Source organism: Camelus ferus, chromosome 7 (assembly GCF_009834535.1).
Source record: "Camelus ferus isolate YT-003-E chromosome 7, BCGSAC_Cfer_1.0, whole genome shotgun sequence".
NCBI classification, from domain to species: domain Eukaryota; kingdom Metazoa; phylum Chordata; class Mammalia; order Artiodactyla; family Camelidae; genus Camelus; species Camelus ferus.
The window spans coordinates 8,877,182-8,896,592 of record NC_045702.1 but is presented as its reverse complement, the minus strand read 5'-3'; the positions used below and the strand labels follow the sequence as shown (position 1 = coordinate 8,896,592).

The 19,411-nt window shown below is 35.9% G+C and overlaps 1 protein-coding gene across 5 annotated transcripts in view; it reads right to left on the bottom strand.

Moving 5' to 3' along the window:
- NRF1 (nuclear respiratory factor 1) overlaps window positions 1-19,411 on the bottom strand; it is a 123,633-nt gene that overhangs the window by 54,501 nt on the left and 49,721 nt on the right. For all 5 annotated transcript variants that reach the window (XM_032483326.1, XM_032483324.1, XM_032483325.1 and 2 more), the window contains 3 exons: window positions 18,456-18,570; window positions 15,236-15,362; window positions 4,299-4,439 (listed from right to left, as the gene is read on the bottom strand). In XM_032483326.1, the coding sequence (XP_032339217.1) occupies window positions 4,299-4,439; window positions 15,236-15,362; window positions 18,456-18,570 (383 nt within the window). The remainder of the gene's footprint in view (window positions 1-4,298; window positions 4,440-15,235; window positions 15,363-18,455; window positions 18,571-19,411) is intronic.

The following is a 19,411-nucleotide window of genomic DNA, read 5'->3' as shown; positions in this document are numbered from 1 at the left end:
GTTTCTATGGTTATAAGTCATTCTTATTAGACAAAGACAATGAAAATCACCCATAATGCCATCACACATAATCACTGCTAATATATCGGTGTATATCCTTCTAAAGTTTCATATATCCTCACACAGACACAGGCAAGTTTTGTGTGCTTTGTGTGCATGTTTTAAACAAATGAAATCAATTAACTCAATTCTGTATTCCCTGGGGGTGTGTGTGTGTGTGTGTGTGTGTGTGTGTGTGAAATCTAGTCCCCTAATAGAAACAAAAGCAAAGGGCCTAAACCCCTCAAAATACAGTATATAAGAAATGCTATTTTATAACCAGTTTTTAATTTAATATATCACAGTAGTATTCTATTGCAACAGAGAGCAAATCATCATTTGTAGTGTCTATATTTCAGTGAATATTCACTTCTAGTCTCTTACAGGCTAAGCTGCTCTTCTTTCCATGTAAATTCTAAATACCACTACTATAATTCATTTAACCACATTGATCTCAGGTTTTCATCGGAAACAATGCCGTGAACATACATGTTTGCTTACTTGGGGGGCATGACATGCACATTTTAAATTTTGATATGCACTGCCAACCTGCTCTCTGGAAAAATCATCCAAAGTACTTTCCATTGATGGTGCTTATATTTCCATCACCTTGCCTATCTAGGTTTGGTTTGAAATAAAACCCTGCTTTTACTACCATTAATAGTGAAAGGCTTTAGTATAAATTAAAAGAGTGAGGGGGAGAGAGAGAGAGGAAGGAAGGGAGGGAGGGAGGAAGAGAGGAAGAGAGGAAGAAAGGAAGAAAGGAATTTAGTTCACATTAAGAAGAAAGTATTTAACAACAGGACCTACGGTAAAGCACAGGGAACTATATTCAATTTCTTGTAATGAGTTGTAACAGAAAAGAATCTAAAAAAAGTATATATGTGTGTGTATGTGTGTGTATATACACATATATATATGTATAAGACTGAATTCCTTTGCTGTAACCCTGAAGCTAACATTGTAAATCGATTACACTTCAATAAAAAGTAAGAATTAAAAAAAAAGAAAGTATCTGAGGAAAACCAAATAAAACATAATTAAAAAAAAAAAAAGACTTGGGGGAAAATCCCAAGGATCCAAATTCTCAGAAATTCCCATTCAACTGGGAGTTGGGTTCTTCAATACCCTGCTTACTCCTTCTCCCCATTCCTTTGTTTTATGTGTTATGTGTTACTTTTTAGTAATCATCTGTGGTGAGAAGGACAAGGGGGGGATGTACAACGGTAAGAAGATGCACACTCCACAGTGCCTCTCAGACTGACCCATGACTTACTCCAGCTTCCCTTGGATGCACCACTGTACCACTGTACCAACCTACTGAGTTGCATATGTCACAAAAATGGAAACAATGGTTTCAAATGTTTTACCTCCAGCACGATAATTAAATTAATTGTTTGCTCTGACTTCTGTGACCATCAGCAAATTCTCCCAATTATCACTAGCCATGATGATTTAATATATAAAAATCTCAGATTATTTCAATCTAACACACCAAATGTGACAAAGAAGGAAAATGTGCCCATCTCAGGAGAGTACCTAAACATAGTACACACCTTCTCAGTGATTACTCCTTATTTCTGATTAAGTAAGCTTAATCAGAAACTAAGTCAACTTTAGATGTACTTTATATCTGAGATACAAAGTAGATTCTTTACATTAATCAGGTAAAATTCACCTCATGTTTTCTTTAACCAGTCAGAATGGCCACAGGGATAGAGTAATAACAGGTATAAAACAACAAGAAAAAAGTTTAGATAATATTTTCCTTTTCAAACCATTATCCAGAGATCTTTCAAGTGTCCACAGAAAGATCTACGAATCCAACAATCAAAAGATCACAACTTAGCTTCATATTTATAAAATACTGTATTACTTCAGACCAAGTTGCTGGATCAGGCTTAATAAAAAGAAAAGTGCCATCTCCGGAGCTGCAGCATCAATGTCTACACTGAGTGCACCCACTCAGGAGGCTTGCAATCCAGTTACCCACTACACTGAACTCACTTTTGCTTTCACTCTTAGGTCATTTACTGAACCGATATTGACTACTACAGTCATCCTTCAGTCTTCACGGGGGATTGGTTTCAGAGCCACCATGGATAACAAAAATCTGCAGATGCTCAATTCCCTTATGTAAAATGGCACCGTATTTGCACATAACCTACACACATCCCCCAGTATACTTTAAACTGTCTCTAGATTACTTATAATACCTAATATAATGTACATGCTATGTAAATAGGTGCCAGTGCTGCAAATTCAAGTTTTGCTTTTTGGAACTTTCTGGGATTCCCCCCCCCCCAATATTTTCAATCTGAGATTGGTTAAATCGACAGATGCAGAACCCACAGATATGGAAGGCTGACTGTGTTTAGTACAGATATTATCTGGTGCCAGGCAGCTGTACTGGACTGCAGTGAAGAATAGAACTAAACCCCTGCTCTCAATCCTAGCCGAAGAGACAGACCACACACAAGTATAAATGTTAATAAATAACTTCAGGTAGTGGTAAGTGTTACAAAGACAATAAAATATGGGATGCATTAGGCTGTGACTTGGTGATGAGGAGAAAGTTTCATCAGATGGGATAATCAAGAGAGGCTCGTCTCAGGGGGTGAAATCTGAGCTAGACTTTGAATAAGATACAGGGGGTGAAATCTGAGCTAGACTTTGAATAAGATAAAGTGAATCATGCAATGATCTAGAACAATGTTTCAGGTGGAGGAAACAGCAAAAGTGAAAGAGCTGGAAGCATTTGACAGAAAGAAAGGGTGAGTGTGGCCAGAACACAGTGACTGAGGGGGAGAATGAGAAATGAGGTTGGAAAAGGCAGGCTATATACACAGGGCCTCAGAGGCCGTGGCAGAGTCTGAATTTGATTCTAGGAATAGTGGAAAGCCATTAAAAGGCTTAAACAAGAGAGTGATATTACCTGATTTAAGTTTCTTTAAAAATCTGATGGCTCTGTAGAGTATGGACTGTGGCAAGAAGGAAATCAATAGAACTGATCGATGTAAACAGTCCAAGTGAGAGATGCTGAAGGCATGGGCAGGGGTGGTGATGAGAACTGAGAAGAATGATCAGATTCAGGGTACATTTCAGAGGTGAACTGAAATGACTTGCTAATGAATTAGATGTGCTTGATGGCGAAGTGAGGGCAAAACAGGGAAACCAAGGATTACTTAGACTTGAGCCGCCAGATGGACCATGGTGCTGTTAGCTGATAAGAGGAATACTAGGGAAGGAACAGATCTGAAGTGGAGAGTAGGGACAATCAAAGGTTCCATTTTGGGCATGTCAGGTACTGGAGATCTAATAGTCTTATAAGCTGGGGTGTAAACAGCATATAGATGGGATATAAAGCCCACAGAACAGGATGAGATCATGTGGAGAGAAATTATAAACAGAGCCCTGGGACATGCCAATACTGATCAAGTGAGAAGAGGACGAGGAGCCAGTAGAATTGCTGACAGGGAGCACTTGGTAAAGTAAGAGGCTATTAGGAGAGTGTAGGTACAGAAACCAAGAGGAGAAAGTGTTTTAAGAAGGAAGGAGTAGTCAACTATGTTAAATGCTGCTGGAAGTCTAAGGTAAGGAAAGAAAACTCACAAGTGGACTTAAAGCTAGACGTATTAATAAAGAAATAAGGTAGGAAAATATGTTACAAAAAAGGAATTTGATCTTGATCAAGTTATCACTTTTAAAGCTAAAAAACACTTAAAAGAGACAAGCTCAGCATAATTCCTAAGGTATGCTGATTTATCAAGCTAAGTAATTTTGACTTCCTCTCTCAAAGGAAGAGGTGGGAAGCAATGACTCAGGAGGGTGGCTCACCAAGTTTTCCATTCTTACTCCCTAAAAAGAGGAGCCTTCCCTGACAGCAGTGTGTTGGCATTCAGAATTTACATGGGAGGAGCAGCTCAGCCCAGGAGTGACTGAAAGTTTACTCGCCCCACTTGATTGTGACTCATCGAAGTCCTAACAGTCTCCTGTCCAAACCAACTCCAAGCTAAAAGTTTCTTTATCTAACCCAAGGGCCCAAGTGAAAGGAAAAAACTGCCAACAGAAGACCATATCCATGCCCTTGGCTGGGAGCATTCTTCTGGCATTTTCTATTCTGAGGCTGCTACTATTTCGCTATCAGACTCCAGCCTGTGTCTCACTCTGGTGAGGACAAAATTAAGAAGAGTGATCTGAGGCCTGCCCACACCCGTGCCGCTTGTCTTTGTGTCTCCTCCTCACTTCCCGCCCCTTACCTGAGTCATTTTGTCCACAGAGACTGGAATTCCATCGATGGTGAGAGGTGGCAGCTCTGAGTTAACCTCCTGTGGTGCAGGGGCGTGTTCTGCCAGGGCAGACTCCAGGTCTTCCAGGATCATGCTCTTGTACTTACGCACCTGCAGGGAATTAAGGGCAGAAGTAAACAAGATGACCAACAACCAGGGAGGGTTGGTGCCAAGCAACCAGAAAGTGGGTGGAGCTGGCCTTCCTTAGCCATCACAGAGCCCTAAGAACAAACACTACAACTAGCAGATAAAAATACCCGCTGGCCCCAAAGACACCACATTGTACAGAATTAAATGAAAAGATGATGAAATTACAGGTAACAACAGCAGAAAGAGGCCAGTATTTACAGAAACACTGCTCCTCAGTTAAAATCACATTTTCTCAGTGAATGCTGGCCTCATTACCTATTCCAGATCTAACAGGAATGGCATCCATTATTCTGCATTTCCCAGGCCATTTGATGAAACCTAGCTGTGGCAGTTAATTACCAAAATCATTTTCAAGATCACCAAGGACTTATGTCTCTAAAATTCTATAACCTATTCAAAACATTCCTCTGTTGCTACTTTCCTGCAAAGCTAGACTACAAAACAAATAGGAGACTCAAGTGTACAAGAGGATAGACTGAAAGGCATCAAAGAAAAAAAAATCAAGAAGTATATATTGTAGCTGGGTGTCATAGGTGCCACCATCAGTAAGGCCCAGGGCCAGAGAGAGCACCACAGGTCAAGTTCTCCTTCTCTCTGGTCCTCCCGGGTGACAGAGGTGAACTTCACACCCATGATACCTCTGTAGCTTTGACAAGCCCAGGTCTGAACCAGCTACTTGTTGCTCTGATTCCATTCCTCCCACTGCCAGTGAAAGGTCTCTCAAAAAACAGAACTTCGCAGCAGCACATTGTACACATACACATTCTTCTATCATGAGCAGCAACAGTAGACAGACATTGGATCCTACAACCGCCAATAGTGGCTTCATTCACTTACAAGAATACACAAGGGGGATGAGGATACCTTTGGGGATAACAAAGAAGCCATGGAATTACAGAAATGTGACAAGACAGGAAAGAAAATTAACTTGCTTTCAGGGCTCAGGCCATTATCTTAGGGAAAAAGGGAAAGAGAAAGTGAGGTTTGCCCAGAAGTTATGACAATGTTTAAGAACTGGGTTTTCTACTAAGTGGACTGAACGCTCAATCATGACACACTTCCTTATAAATATCTTATTACGAACATTAAAAAAGAAAGATTCTCATACTCTGCCTCAAGCATCTGAAAAAGCAAAAATTGTTGACTACAATGTACAACTTTTACAGAATTTTCCAAATAGATCAACAATAAAATGATGAAAGAAAAACAGTGCAAACATGTAGAATGACAGCTACTCTAGAGATTCAGTTTTATCCTGGTTTCTAACAAAAAAGAAAGTTTAAAAAATTATTGCCAATATATTTATTGTAACAGCTGGTGTTGCCATGGCATCTTTAAGGATATATACTTTCTGATTTCTAGATTTCTATACCCTATGTAGAGTTTTTACACTACCAACCCACAGAAAAACTGAATAAACCTAGGTTATGGTTTGAACTTTAATGTATCAGGTTAAAGTATTATATTAGTATGTAGGCCCACAGTAAGAGTGAATGACTAGTATAAAGATAAATTTCACTATGCTGGAAACACCTAGCATTCAAAGACAAAAAAATCATTAGATTATTACTATTATTACATTATTAGCTAGTTTCAAACACTTTCAGCCATTTTTATGGGTCAGCAGAATTCTAGGAATTCATATCCAGGCATTTTGCTAAATTTACCAGTGCTATGCAACTCTGTAAAAATATCTTGATTTAAAAAAAAATGCTGGTAGAGCATCCCCAGAGTAATTTACAATAAAACATCTTTAGTTGTGACCACAGTATCTCTAAGTTTACTTACTAAAGTTAACTAAGTTTCCCAGAATTATAAAGCTGGTGCTTCAATTCTACCTGATCTATCAATTCAGAGATGAAATTTTTCCACATTTATCATTCCTCTGAAATTGGGATACATCTTAAAATTGCAGTAGACCAGGTGTCATGGGGCACAGAAGTCACTGCCTGCACATATATGAACATGGCTGTTATCCCTGGAGGCATGATTGCAACCCCTAGCCTTTTCAATCATCAAGCCATTTAGCACTATTTCAGAAATGAACATGTCTTGGTTGTTGTCTGGTAACTCCCCCAGTGATCAAAAAGAACCAGCATCAAACTTGTGGCAGCTAGGAAAAGGTCTCAGAGAGGATAGCAGAGCACTTTTTAAAATGCCACCCACGTTCCTGATGACACTGAGGACAATATTCCATGAAACCACACAATGATGACTCTGAAACAAGAATAATTCAGAATTGGACTCTGAATGTGGAAAAGTTTCGGAATAGCAATTTATTTCACTTACATGTTCCTTTTTGTGTATATACAAAAGCAGTATGATTAAAATCTGTATCTAAGTAAGCCTGAAAGAGCTCTTTCAATAAGTATAAAGTAAAAATTCTTAGTGATAAGCGTTGTGTCAGTTTGTCAATGTTTTTTCTTTCTTTGTGGTGCATAAATAATGGTGCATCTTATAACTGATGGTGTCAAAGACATGATGAAATACAAGTCTGTTTGTTTTCCAACTTCTACCTTCTATTCTAAAAACCCCAGCTAAAGCCTGTCACTTCATAACTTGTACATCACTGTCAACTAACCGGTTTCACAGAGTTAAAAAACCACTTAAAAACAGTATCAGCAGGGCTGCATACCAATCTCTCTTCCACCAATTCATCCTGCATACCACTGCCATTTAAAATTTCTGTAACACTAATATTATAATCAAATACCACTTATTGAGCACCTGCTATGTGTCAAGCACTGCATGCACTATCTCAATTAATTCTCATATAATTCTATAAGGAAACTATTCTTACACCCATTTTGGAGATAAGAAAACTCAGGCTTAAGTAACTAGCCCAAATTACATAGTTAGTATACAGGAATATAGCAGGAAATCTAACTAAGTTCCAAAGCCTACATGTTCAGCCACTTCACTATTATTTATCTGTTTTCTCAAAAATCCTCCTACAGTTACCCACTTCTTACAGGATGAAGTCCAAACTTCTCAGTCTCACATTACAACTATTCTGATCATTCCCTATTTTCCCAACACTCCTTTAACAGGGCCACCAGCTGTAGTTGTCTGCCCAGTTCTGCAGACTACATGAACGGCACCCTCTTGAGTTCCCAGTATACAACCCACAGAGTCCTACTGGGCAACTTAGCTCACCATACTCCCTCTTTAGCTGGCCAGCCTCCTTACTAACTTCTGCATCTAGCAAATTCTGTTCTGTCTCTGGGTCTTTAATTCTGCTTTTTATCCAAATATTATCTATCTTTCAAGGCCCAACTCAATTTCCACTTCCTCAGAGAAAACTCCCCATGGATTCTTGTCATAATCCTCTTACTCCTTTAAATTCCTACAGACTCAATCTTGTGTCACTTTGTTGTTATTTCCAGGCTACACTGCACACAACTAGTCCACGACATTGCCAAGTATAGGGAGCAAGTCTTTTATTTTTTTAATATCTATTATGAAACATTTTCACATATTCAGACATGTACAGATAAATACATAAACAAATATTCTCATAATTACCAGAGATGAAGAGTGTTTAGTGTGTTTACAGGAATCATTAGAGTTCTGGGCACAGAATGTGCTTATTGCGAATTTACGAACTGGCTGCTACAACCATAAGGTCAATGGGCCTTTAGTCAGGTTGCCAAAAACATCCCAGAGAAGATACCATATTCTTTCATGTACTTGAAGCTTTTCTGGATAAAAGACGAGTCTTTAGGAAGGTCTCAAAAATGATTTTTTAAATTATTTTTTTACCTATAAGCTCCTCTGAAATTAAAAACATATTGTCATCTGAGGTATATAACAGAGAGATGCCCAAGTGCAGCACTAACTGCAGACCTGTGATCCTGAAGAGCACACGCCACAGAGCCACGCCACAGGCTGTGGCCCCAGGAATTCTGTGAGCTTCATCTTGTTCTCTCTCCAGGCTCAATGGCAGCCTCTTTCCTCTCCTGCCTCAGTCCAGATCTCTAGTTTCCCCCTTGTCCCCTGGATCTCTACTTTTGAACCTTGAAACCTCAAAGGACTTAGATGGAATCCTTATCTCATACTTTGTAGCTAACTGTGTTAGTTACCTGTTGAATAAGTTAACAAATAACCAATAGGGCTTTTACATTACTACTTTTTTTAATGTGATATTTGCTAGCTAGCAATTTATTGTTTGTTTGTTTGTTTGTTTTACATTACTACCTTTTAAATATGCTTCCATATTTCCTGTAACTTGAAACCATTTAAAAAACCTATCTAAATAAATGAATGACTTAGAATAAGAAATCATGACCAACTCCAGAGTCCACTTATCTACTGGGAAGGTGGAATTAAACAAAAGAAGAGGATTATTTCAAAGAAGCTGGTGATAACCGCAGAGCAACCTCTTGTTTCTGTAATCATGACTAATTTCTGTATACGTAGAACTGGTTAGTCATACCCAGTGTATCCCCATTGAAATGCTATGGATTATTGATTCTAAGGAAAGGGCTCTGCCTGCAGAAACTCCCATGGTTCTTCTGAAAAATTCTCTTTGTCCCTCAATAAAATATTTCTAGACCTATTCCTACAAAGCTCATAAAAGTATGTGATATGGCAGTAAGACACCAAGAGAATACCCTTAGGGTACGGCAACTTTAAAATCTACCACTTGCCAATGCTTTTCAGTAAACATTGCCAGTTCTCCATAAACATTATATACAGGAGGATAATAACAAACTAATTAATTTCTACTGCTCTCCAGTGAGGTTGGTATTATCCTTATTTTACACATGAGGACACTGAGCCACATATAGCAACAATCAATGTGGAGGACCACTCAAGAAACCAAAGCTTAAACACAAGTTTTGCAAAAGTGAAGTTTTTAGCTACATATGCACTCAGCAATTTCATAAACATGTAGAAAATGCAGATTTACTTCTAAAGTAGGATCAAACTCTGTATGGTTCTATCATCTACTTTTTTAACTTAACCATCTGAAAATGTCAACAGAAAGATCTGTGTCATCATGTGTAATGGCAGTGTAGCAGTCCTATCTAGGGATGAGCCATCCATTATCTATCCAATCCCTTATCTTTGAGCTTTTAGGTTATTCTCAATTTTTAAAAAATACTATTAATACTACCGTGACCCATATCTTTGTTTAATCAATTACTTCCTTAGAAGAAAATTTCAAAAGGAAGCTGGGTTAAAAAGTGTACATTTGATGTATGTTCATGTATAACTGAAAAATTGTGCTCTACACTGGAATTTGACACAACATTGTAAAAGGACTATAACTCAATGAAAAAAATGTTAAAAGTAAAAAAATAAGAAGTGTACACTTGGTGCACTTCTTATATGAGTTGCCAAAATGCCCTCCAGAAAATTACGCTAGTTTAAACTGCCTGTTTGATATAGCAGCACTACAAGTTATATATCTTTTTCATGTCTGCCAACATGAGCCATACGAAATGCCTTTTTGTTTTAACTCCCATTTCTTTGAAATTTTGTGTGTTTGTTAAACATTTGTATTTCCTCCTTTCATTTATGTCCTTTTCTCTTTTGTCTTTGGGTGTTCTTAAAAATAAATTTTTAAATGAAAAAATTTAAATATACAGAAAGGTGAAGAGAACAGTAAAATAAATACCTCTATACCCACCACTTAGATTCAATAATTGTGCACATTTTGGCATAATTACTTTATCTGCCATCTAGACACACTTTTTTTTGGCTAACCACTTAAAGTATATCTAGACATTGCAAGACTTCTTAATATTTCTGCATGCATCTTGGAAGAATAAGGGCATTCTCATATATAACTACAATACAATTATCATAACCTACAAAAATAACATAATTCCTTAATATCATCTAATATCTAATCCATATTCAAACATATCTTTAGATCTTTGTTATTCATCTGTTCATATTTTATTGGTTTTTGAGAGTTCTTTATATATGAAGAATATGAATCAGTTCACTACTTACTATGCGATCTTGGGCAAAATATTTAAGCTCTTAAACTCTCAATTTCTACATCTGTAAAGCACAGGTAATAACAAATACATACATCACAGAGTTATTGTGATGATTAAGTAAAAATCAAAGTGCTTAGCGGAAACAGGCACATTATAAACACTCAACAAATTGTAATTGCTGTTACTATTTTTAAAAGATTGTTTTTCCAGTTTGCTGTTCTTGTTTTTGTTTACAGTGCCTTGCCATACAACCCAATTGGTGGCAAGGAGATAATATGGGCAGAACTCAAGAAATAACTGACAATCCTGAATCTGTAATCCATATTCCAAGATGAACAGCCCTATTTAATTTTTATTTTCCAGAGTTCTCAGAAACCTCCAGAAAGAAGAGCAAAAAGGAAGATTAATGATGGTTTCAGGCAGGAAGGCAAAATGTAAATACCAAAGTTTTAATATTATTTAATAAGACAATACATATAAAGTGCTTATAACTTATAACCTAGAACATAATAAGTATTCAACAAATGTTAAACATAATTATAAAATCTAAATAATTTCTTTAAATGTTATTAATATGAGAGTATGTGCAATATACTACATAACTGATTACAGTAAACATAAGCTCTGACTCTTTAATACCACCCTGTATACCAGTATATAAAAAATTAAGGAATATTCTGTACCTTTAAGGTTTCACAGAAGTCATCCAAAATAATCAGGGGTGGACGTAGTGGCCCTTTGAGGGATATGGTTTAATTACTTTTTCAGTTTTGTACAGGTTTATCGTCCTCCTGAGGTTTGGACATGTTTTGGTTATTTTATTTTCTTATTAAATTATCCCCTTAGTTGAGGTTTTTAATTGATAAGAACAGAATTAATACACAACATTTCCTTATAATTTTTAATCTATTCTTATCTGCAATTACAACTCTTATCTGCAGTTGTAACTCTCATCTCATTTCTAAGCCTATATATTTGTTTTCTTCATCCTTTTTCTGAATCAGCATGCTAGACATTCTTCTATTTCACTGGATTTTTCATAGTACCATTTCTTGAATGTTACAATTCTATTTCTGTTTACAAAATCATTCATTTCTTCTACATGTTTACTTAAAATATTTCTTTCTTAGACTTATTGTTCTCTTTCCAGCTTCTTGTTTTACATGAAGTTTCTTTTCCTTCTTTCTTTATATATAAGAAAAAAAATCAAGGCAATGAATATTTCTTTGAGCACCAATTTAGATAATAACTTTTACAATTTTTAAAAATTGTTTTAAAATAGTATGCAAATTAAGTTTTTCTTTTAAGAAGTATTTAAAAATTTCCATGTGGCTAAAAATTTCTTCCTGTTAATCTTTTGTATATTAAGTCTAAACTTTCTATACTAAGGTTAAAAATATGGCCTGTGTAATTCTCTGCATTTTACAGTTTATTAAGATTTTCTTTGGGGCCTAATAATAACATATAGTTAATTCTTATAATCTATTCATATAATTTTTCAAAAAAGGTATAGTCTCCCATTGTAAGATATCAATGTTAATTATCTATTCTTTGTATTAAACTTTAATTCTGTTACTCAGATCTCTATTTCTTATTTATATTTTTCTTCCTTGATCTGACAAAGATATTAAAGCCTCCTACTACCATTGTGGTTTCTTTTTTCCCTCCCATTTCTAACTTTTTGATCTACAGGCTTTGCTTTAATGTTACTTGAGACATAAGAGGTTCATTATAAATTTATACTGTTTATCAATACTAAAGACCTCTGGGTCTCAGTTAATACTCCTCTGTCTTGAGAATTTAGCTTTCTCTGATATTAATGTTGCAATCCATGATTTATTTTTGTAGGTGTTTGATATACCTTTGCCTATTACTTTATTTTTAAAATTGTAACAGCTTTATTGAGATATAATTCATATACCATACATATTAGGTTTTCCTATGGTTGCCACAAAGTATCACAAACTTGGAAGCTTAAAACAATAGAAATTCATTCTCTTGCTTCACTGGGCTGAAAGTGTTGGCAGGGCTGCTCCTTCTGGAGGCTCTGGAAGAGAATCTCTTTTCTCATATCATCTAACATGTATTCCTTCACTCCTGACCCTTTCCTTCCCTGCTTCCACCAACACATCTCCTACTTCTGTATCAATCTCCCTTTGTCTCCCTCTTATAAAGAGACTGTGATTAGATTTAGGGTGTACCTGGATAATCCAGGATAATCTCCCCATCTCAGAATCTTTAACAATCAAACCTGCAGTTCTTTTTGCCAGTTAAGTAATACTCTGTAGTTTCAGGGATTTGGATCTGGATATCTTTGGGGGACATTCATTATTCAGCCTGCCACACACACCACAAAATTCACCGTTTAAAATGCACAATTCAATCCTAAATAATATTTGTAGAGTCATGCAAGCATCATCGTAATCTGGTTTTATTCTCTCTAAAAGAACCCTCTACCTGCTAGCTGTCACTCTCTGTTCCTCCCTGCCCCCTCTCAACCTGGCAAACACTAATCTTCTTTCTGTCTCTATAGATTTGACTGTTCTGGACATTGCATATAAATGGAATCATACAATATATGCCTTTTGTGAGTGGATTCTTTGACTTAGCACAATGTTTTCAAGGCTCTTCTATGCTATATTTATCACTACTTCATTCCTTTTTATTGCTGCATATTTCACTGAATGGATAATAGAACATTTTTTTATCCATTCATCAGTTGATGGACATTTGGGTTGTTTTCATTTTGTGGTCATTATGATTAATACTACTATGAACACCGTGTATAAGTTTTTGTATATAAATTTTGCTATTATGAACACTGTGTGTATAAGATTGGTTTTCAGTTCTCCTCAGTAAGCTTAGGAGTAGATTTGCTAGGTTATATGGTAACTCTACTTTTAACATTTTGAAAAATTGCCAAACTATTTTGCAAAGCAGTTGCTTCATTTTACATTCCCAACAGCAATGTATGAGGGTTCCAGTTTCTCCATATTCCCCACCAACACTTACTATTATTGTACATCTTTTTTATTATAGTCATCCTAGTGGGTATGAAGTGGTATCTCACTGTGGTTTTGATTTTCATTTCCCTAATTAATAGTTATTTATCAAGTGCTTATGTGCTTGCTGGCCATTTCTATATCTTCTTTGGAGAAATAGCTATTCAGATTCTTTGCCATTTTAGATCGGGTTATTTGTCTTTTATTGTTGAGTTATATGAGTTCTTTATATACTTTGGATACAAATTCTGTCAGATATATAATTTGCAAATATTTTCTCCCATTCGATGGACTGTCTTTTCACTTTCTTGATGGTATCATTTGAACATCTGTGAGTCACTATAAGTATGTCACATAAATTGAATAGAATTGGGTTTTGATTTGGATTGTTGTTGTTCCAAACTGAAAGAAAATCTTTATTTTTAATAAGAGAGTTCAACACATTTATATTTATAGTTTATAACAGAATTAGCTGGTCTCATTTATGTTACTTTGTTCTATGCCTTGTGTTCTATTTTGTTTTTTAATTCCTTCCCTTGTTTTCTATCTTTTGTATAAGACTTTCCCCCCCTTCATTGGTCTGGAAGACATACTTTGCTTGTATTCTCCTGTATTTATTCTTTAGCCTGTATTTATCAAATGCCAGTCAATGGAAAAATACCTATTGCTTTTTCTCTTGGTCTAGGCTATCATATGACCATTTATTCCTGTTTCATAGAGTTTGCAACTTTTTACATTCTATAGAAGATTCCAACAGTTTTCCAATACTTTTCTTTTGAATTTTTTAGTGAGTAATTTTCAGAGGTATTTTTCTGAGTCTTCCAGATGAGTCTTTTTCATAGACCACATTATTATTAGTAGTAGTAATATCATTTAAAACTTAATACCGAAGAAGACACACTTAGATTTCATGTTTGTCAACAGCATGACACTAAGGGCTGCTTGTTAGGCACCATTTTGAACTAGAATACTTCTACCTTATTCCTCTAAGGAAAGGTCCAAATATGCACCCTATTCTAGAGTCTCAGGAATTTGGGGAAAACTCAAAAGAAAACTCAAAAATGTTAAGAACTACAACATTTGTGTACGTGTAAAAAATACAACAAACAAAATCTCAACTGATTATTAATTCTGAACTCTTGAAATATCTACATTCAATATGAGAGAAATCTAATAAATGCCATTTTAACTTAATGAATTTTATCCTTGTAAAAACAAAATGCAATTTAAATCTGGACAGATCATTATTCTACAAAGTACTCAAAGTTATTTCAGTCAGACAAAGAGTAGTTCACATAGTATAAGTATGCAACAGTAAAATACTATTTTTATAAAGTCAGTTCTATATAGGTATATAATCAAAATATTTAACTATATTGAAGCAGAGTGTTAAATTCTTAGAATATAAGACATTTAAAACATGCAACTCAAATGTCAGTGATTAATGAAATGCTCTCAGGTTTGCCTCACAAATTGCACATCTTGAGTTAGCTACGATTTTGTTTCTAATATAAATCTGTAACTTTCTCACAAAATCTTGCATTGGTTTCTTAATGAACACAATGCCATTTTTTTTTTCCATTGCTCTGATAAGGCAAAATAACCTTGTTATGGAAAGTAGAAACAGAAATGGTCATTTTTATTTTGATCTACATAAAGGAGTTTGAACATCAGTCCTGACCCTCATTTCTGGATGAAGGGAAGACAGGCTAACTATTGTGCTAGACAAAGAATCAAAAGAATGTGAACAATAACCCACAGAAAGCAAAGGGTATCCGAGAACACGATTCAGTTTTCTTACCACATTCTCCAAAGGTGCTGCACCAAACACTTTAAACACAGGATTTGGCTTGGAGGGTGAGATACAAAGGACAATAGCTTGCTGTCCCACTCGAGTAGTATATTCATCTAATGTGGCTCGAAGTTTCCTGAATCAGAGAATGAAAACAAAAACAGTCAAAGAAGATAGAAATTACAAGATTTACTGTGGCTTGAGACAATTTATTCTTATTAGATATGTTTTCTTTTACTTGAATTGTGAAAAAAGAGAGTGTGCGGCTTAACACCCTGTTCAGCAGAAATATGTACATACTTTTGTCCTAAAGATCTGCTGATATAAGGGCCTACCTCAGGTTTACCTCAGGACATAGTCATGACATGACGGTGAACAAGGTAACATCCTTCCTGATCTTAGCAATACCAAAGAAAGGGGTTTTATCTTATGCTGCTTATAATGATAAAGATAAATGCCGAGATGTCTTCTTATAGACTTTATTATATCATCTCCATGTTTAATGAAGAGGGCTTACATGACCTGCTTCTAATTTCTTTGACTGATACAATCATCATTCATGTCTCACTGACATATTTTATCCAAAAATACCACTTCAAAAATGTTGCTGATACTAACTACTAATATAAAATAAACAAGTTTATATTATATAGCACAGGGAACAATATTCAGTATCTTATATAGTAACCTATAATGAAAAAGAATATGGAAACAAATACGTATGTATATATATGACTGAATTATTTTGCTCTACATTAGAAATTGACACCACATTGTAAACTGACTATATTTCAATTAAAAGAAGTGTTGCCATTTCCAGATTTTCATTGTGATATAGACAATAATTCTTAGTCCTGTAGTATTTTACAAATGAGGATGCAGTAAGAGCTTTTTCAAATATATCCACACCAGATGAAATAGAGATGTCATCCTTTTCCTCTAAAATCATGGGAGATTATTTTAAAGTTCTACATCCCATAATTCTTTTGGGAACATGGTCTACCCTTTCAAGGGACTGGTGAGTCATGCCAATTAAAACGAAGCAAAGCCAACCTATCACAATAAAATTTTCCAACTTTCTCCAAAGCCTGTACTGTTGTGCCTATGTCCCCTACAGCAAAAATACTTCTACAAATAATACATTCTAATTCCTCCTGCCTGCACTATCATTAACAGAAATGAGATTTATCATTAAAGGAAAGGAAATTTTTTTTCCCATCAAGTGGTACATAACCTCTTTGCTGAAAGCTACTGTTGAATACGTTTTGGGTTTTCCCTTCAGTTTCTTATAATCTTCTTATGTTCTTAATATAGACTGTAATTTTCTATAGCTTTTGTCACATATCATTTACATAGGCTGGCACTCCATTTGGATTCAACATTCCAATAAACATCTTAAAAATTTGGAGGTAGTATTTGAAACACAAGAAGAAACCTCTGAAACATTTTATAGACTAAATTTCTCATCATATATGAATGCATGTTTTGCAACCTGTCAAAATATTAAGTCCTCCGTGTACCACACCTGTGTAATAATCTTTCTTTGCAACCTACAAACTCTTCAGAAGAAATAAAAATGAGCAAAGGACCACACACCAAACAAGAAATGCACTGGCATTCCTTAAAGGAATGATCTATATTCAGTCTCCACTTCCTCTTCCTATTCTCTCTTGAAGACATTCAATCCTTTCACCCTTATGGCTCCTTTGAAAACACTCTTGTCAATTTTAATCATGACCTCCATGTTGCTAAATCTAATGGTCAATTTGCATCTTATTCAACCTGTCAGCAGCATTTGACAGCACTGATCACATGCCCTCCTTCTTGAATCACTTTTTGCACTTGGTTTCCAGGATACTACCCTCTTGGTTTTCCTCCTGACTTACTGGTCGCTTCTTAGACTTCTTTGCTAACTCCTTTCATTTCTCTAACTTCTAAGGGATAAAGTGCATCAGGCCTCAGTCCATACTCCCTATGTGATCTCTTCCAGTCTCATAGTTTCATATACTACTTATATACTTTTATCTTCAGCCGAGATCTCTCCTTTGAATGATGGACTCATATAGGCCATTTCTGTTTCTTTCCTGTTGCCACCTGCTTATTCTGTATCTCCACTTAGTGGTTAAAAGGTATGACAAACTAAACGTGTCCAAACCAAATTCCTGATTCTGCCCTACTCTCACTCTCATACCTGCTTCTCTTCATGTAAGTGTCATTTCAATCTTTCCAGTAAGCAGACCAGAAACCCTGAGGTCACCTTTCACTTTTTTTTCTCTCACATACCACATCCAATCCATCAAGGAATCATGCTGGATTTACTTTTGAAATACATCCAGAACCTGACCACCTCTTACTACCTTTGCCACTGCCACACTGGTTTGAAGACAGTCATTTCTGGCCTGGATTACAACAATAACCTCCTAACTGATCTCCTTGCTTCCATTCTTGTGCTCTGGAATCTATTCTATTGAGTGACACCTTCAAAACATATACCAGATTATATCATTGCTTTGATCACAAGTCTTTACTTCCTACCTCACTAAGAGTATGAGGCAAAGACCTAATGCTGGACCAAAAGACCCCGTGATGTGGCTCTCCACTACTACTCTGACCACATCTCCTCTCATTCTTTCCCTAGCTTTTCCTCAGGCATGACTAACACATTCCTCCACACTTCAGAGCCTTTGCTCTTACTATTGCCTCTGCCCCAAAAGCTCTTTACCTAGACACCAACGTGGCTGTCCTTTCACTTACTTCGGGTCTCTGTTCAAAGGTCACCTTATCAGAGGAGATTTTGCAGACCTCTATGAAAAGAGAAACTACTATATCCTCCCTAAGCCCCTAACCTTTCTATTTTCCTTAGTCTGCTTTGTTTTTTTCCATAGCACTTTTCATCATGTGACATATGACATACTTGCTTATTTTCTTTTTCCCTCCATTAGAAATAAGCTCTCTAGGGAATTTTGTTAGCTGTTATATTCCCAAGGCCTAGAACAATGCTTGGCACACAGCAGGCATACAAATTTTCTCTGAACGAATTAATGTAATATCATACATCTGTTAATCATATTTCTAGTTTCATTTATTTGATTGTGTAAGAGTACTTTAAAGTCTAATTCTGTAGTCAAGAAATTTAACTTGATATCCTTGATAAGGTATATTCTAACTCTGTCATCCAAACCCTAAAGCATTTGAGGAATAGCAACAATATGGATAAGGAAGCCCTCACCTAAGCAAACGTGTTTGCTGTCTCTTCCGGATAGATGGATTAGACTCAAACACATGAGGCCGTTTCCGTTTCTTTCCTGTTGCCACAGCAGCAGCAGCAGCCATTCCCACAGGACCTGAAATAATAACGTATTCGCTGAGATTAGGCAGAGCCGGTTAACTGTATAAGGCAGAAAACAATTAAAGGTACAAAAAAGCAGCATTTATTTCCTAATATGTTACCAATAAATACAGAATGTTCCTGATAGCATCAATATATTTCACTACTGTTCAACATGGATCATATTTTAATTTACCATTAAAACTTACAATGAATCTTTTTAAAAAGTAAATGACTTACACCTCCCCACCACATACCAGCTTGAATTTTATATAATGTTGATTTTTGTTTTGTTTTGTTTTGTTTTGCCAGCATACCCATACTGTTAAGGAAGTATTCTCAGAAGTGCTAGATGAAACTGTAGCATTGAAAGGAAGAGCTTTCCAAAACAAAAATGCTAACAGATTTCAAATTTCATTACCATCCCTGTGCCCCTCTTTCCATTACTCCAAGACACTGCCAAGTTAAGAAAGTCAGAGATAATCACTCATACTTGGAACTCCAATGACAGCACCATCCCCTGTAAGAGGAATACCTGGAAGACTACTATTTTAATTGGAAAAAATTTTCTTATATATCTGAGAATTGTGCCTAAAATGGAGTGTTGACTACAAAGTCAAGTTGATAAAAGCATTCTGTGAGGAAAGAAAAGAAAGCTGTCTCACTCTAAGGAAAAAATGTTAATAAAAGTTGGTCTAGTTTGCCCTGAAACTAATGATTAAAATAGAGGGTAGGCCCTCAGGAATGATTAGTCTTTGACTGATGGAATCTCAACATTTCAAGGGTATCCTTTTTTTTTTCAAATCCATATTTATCCTTATTTGTGAACCCTGTAAAAGGCCTAAATAAAAATTAGC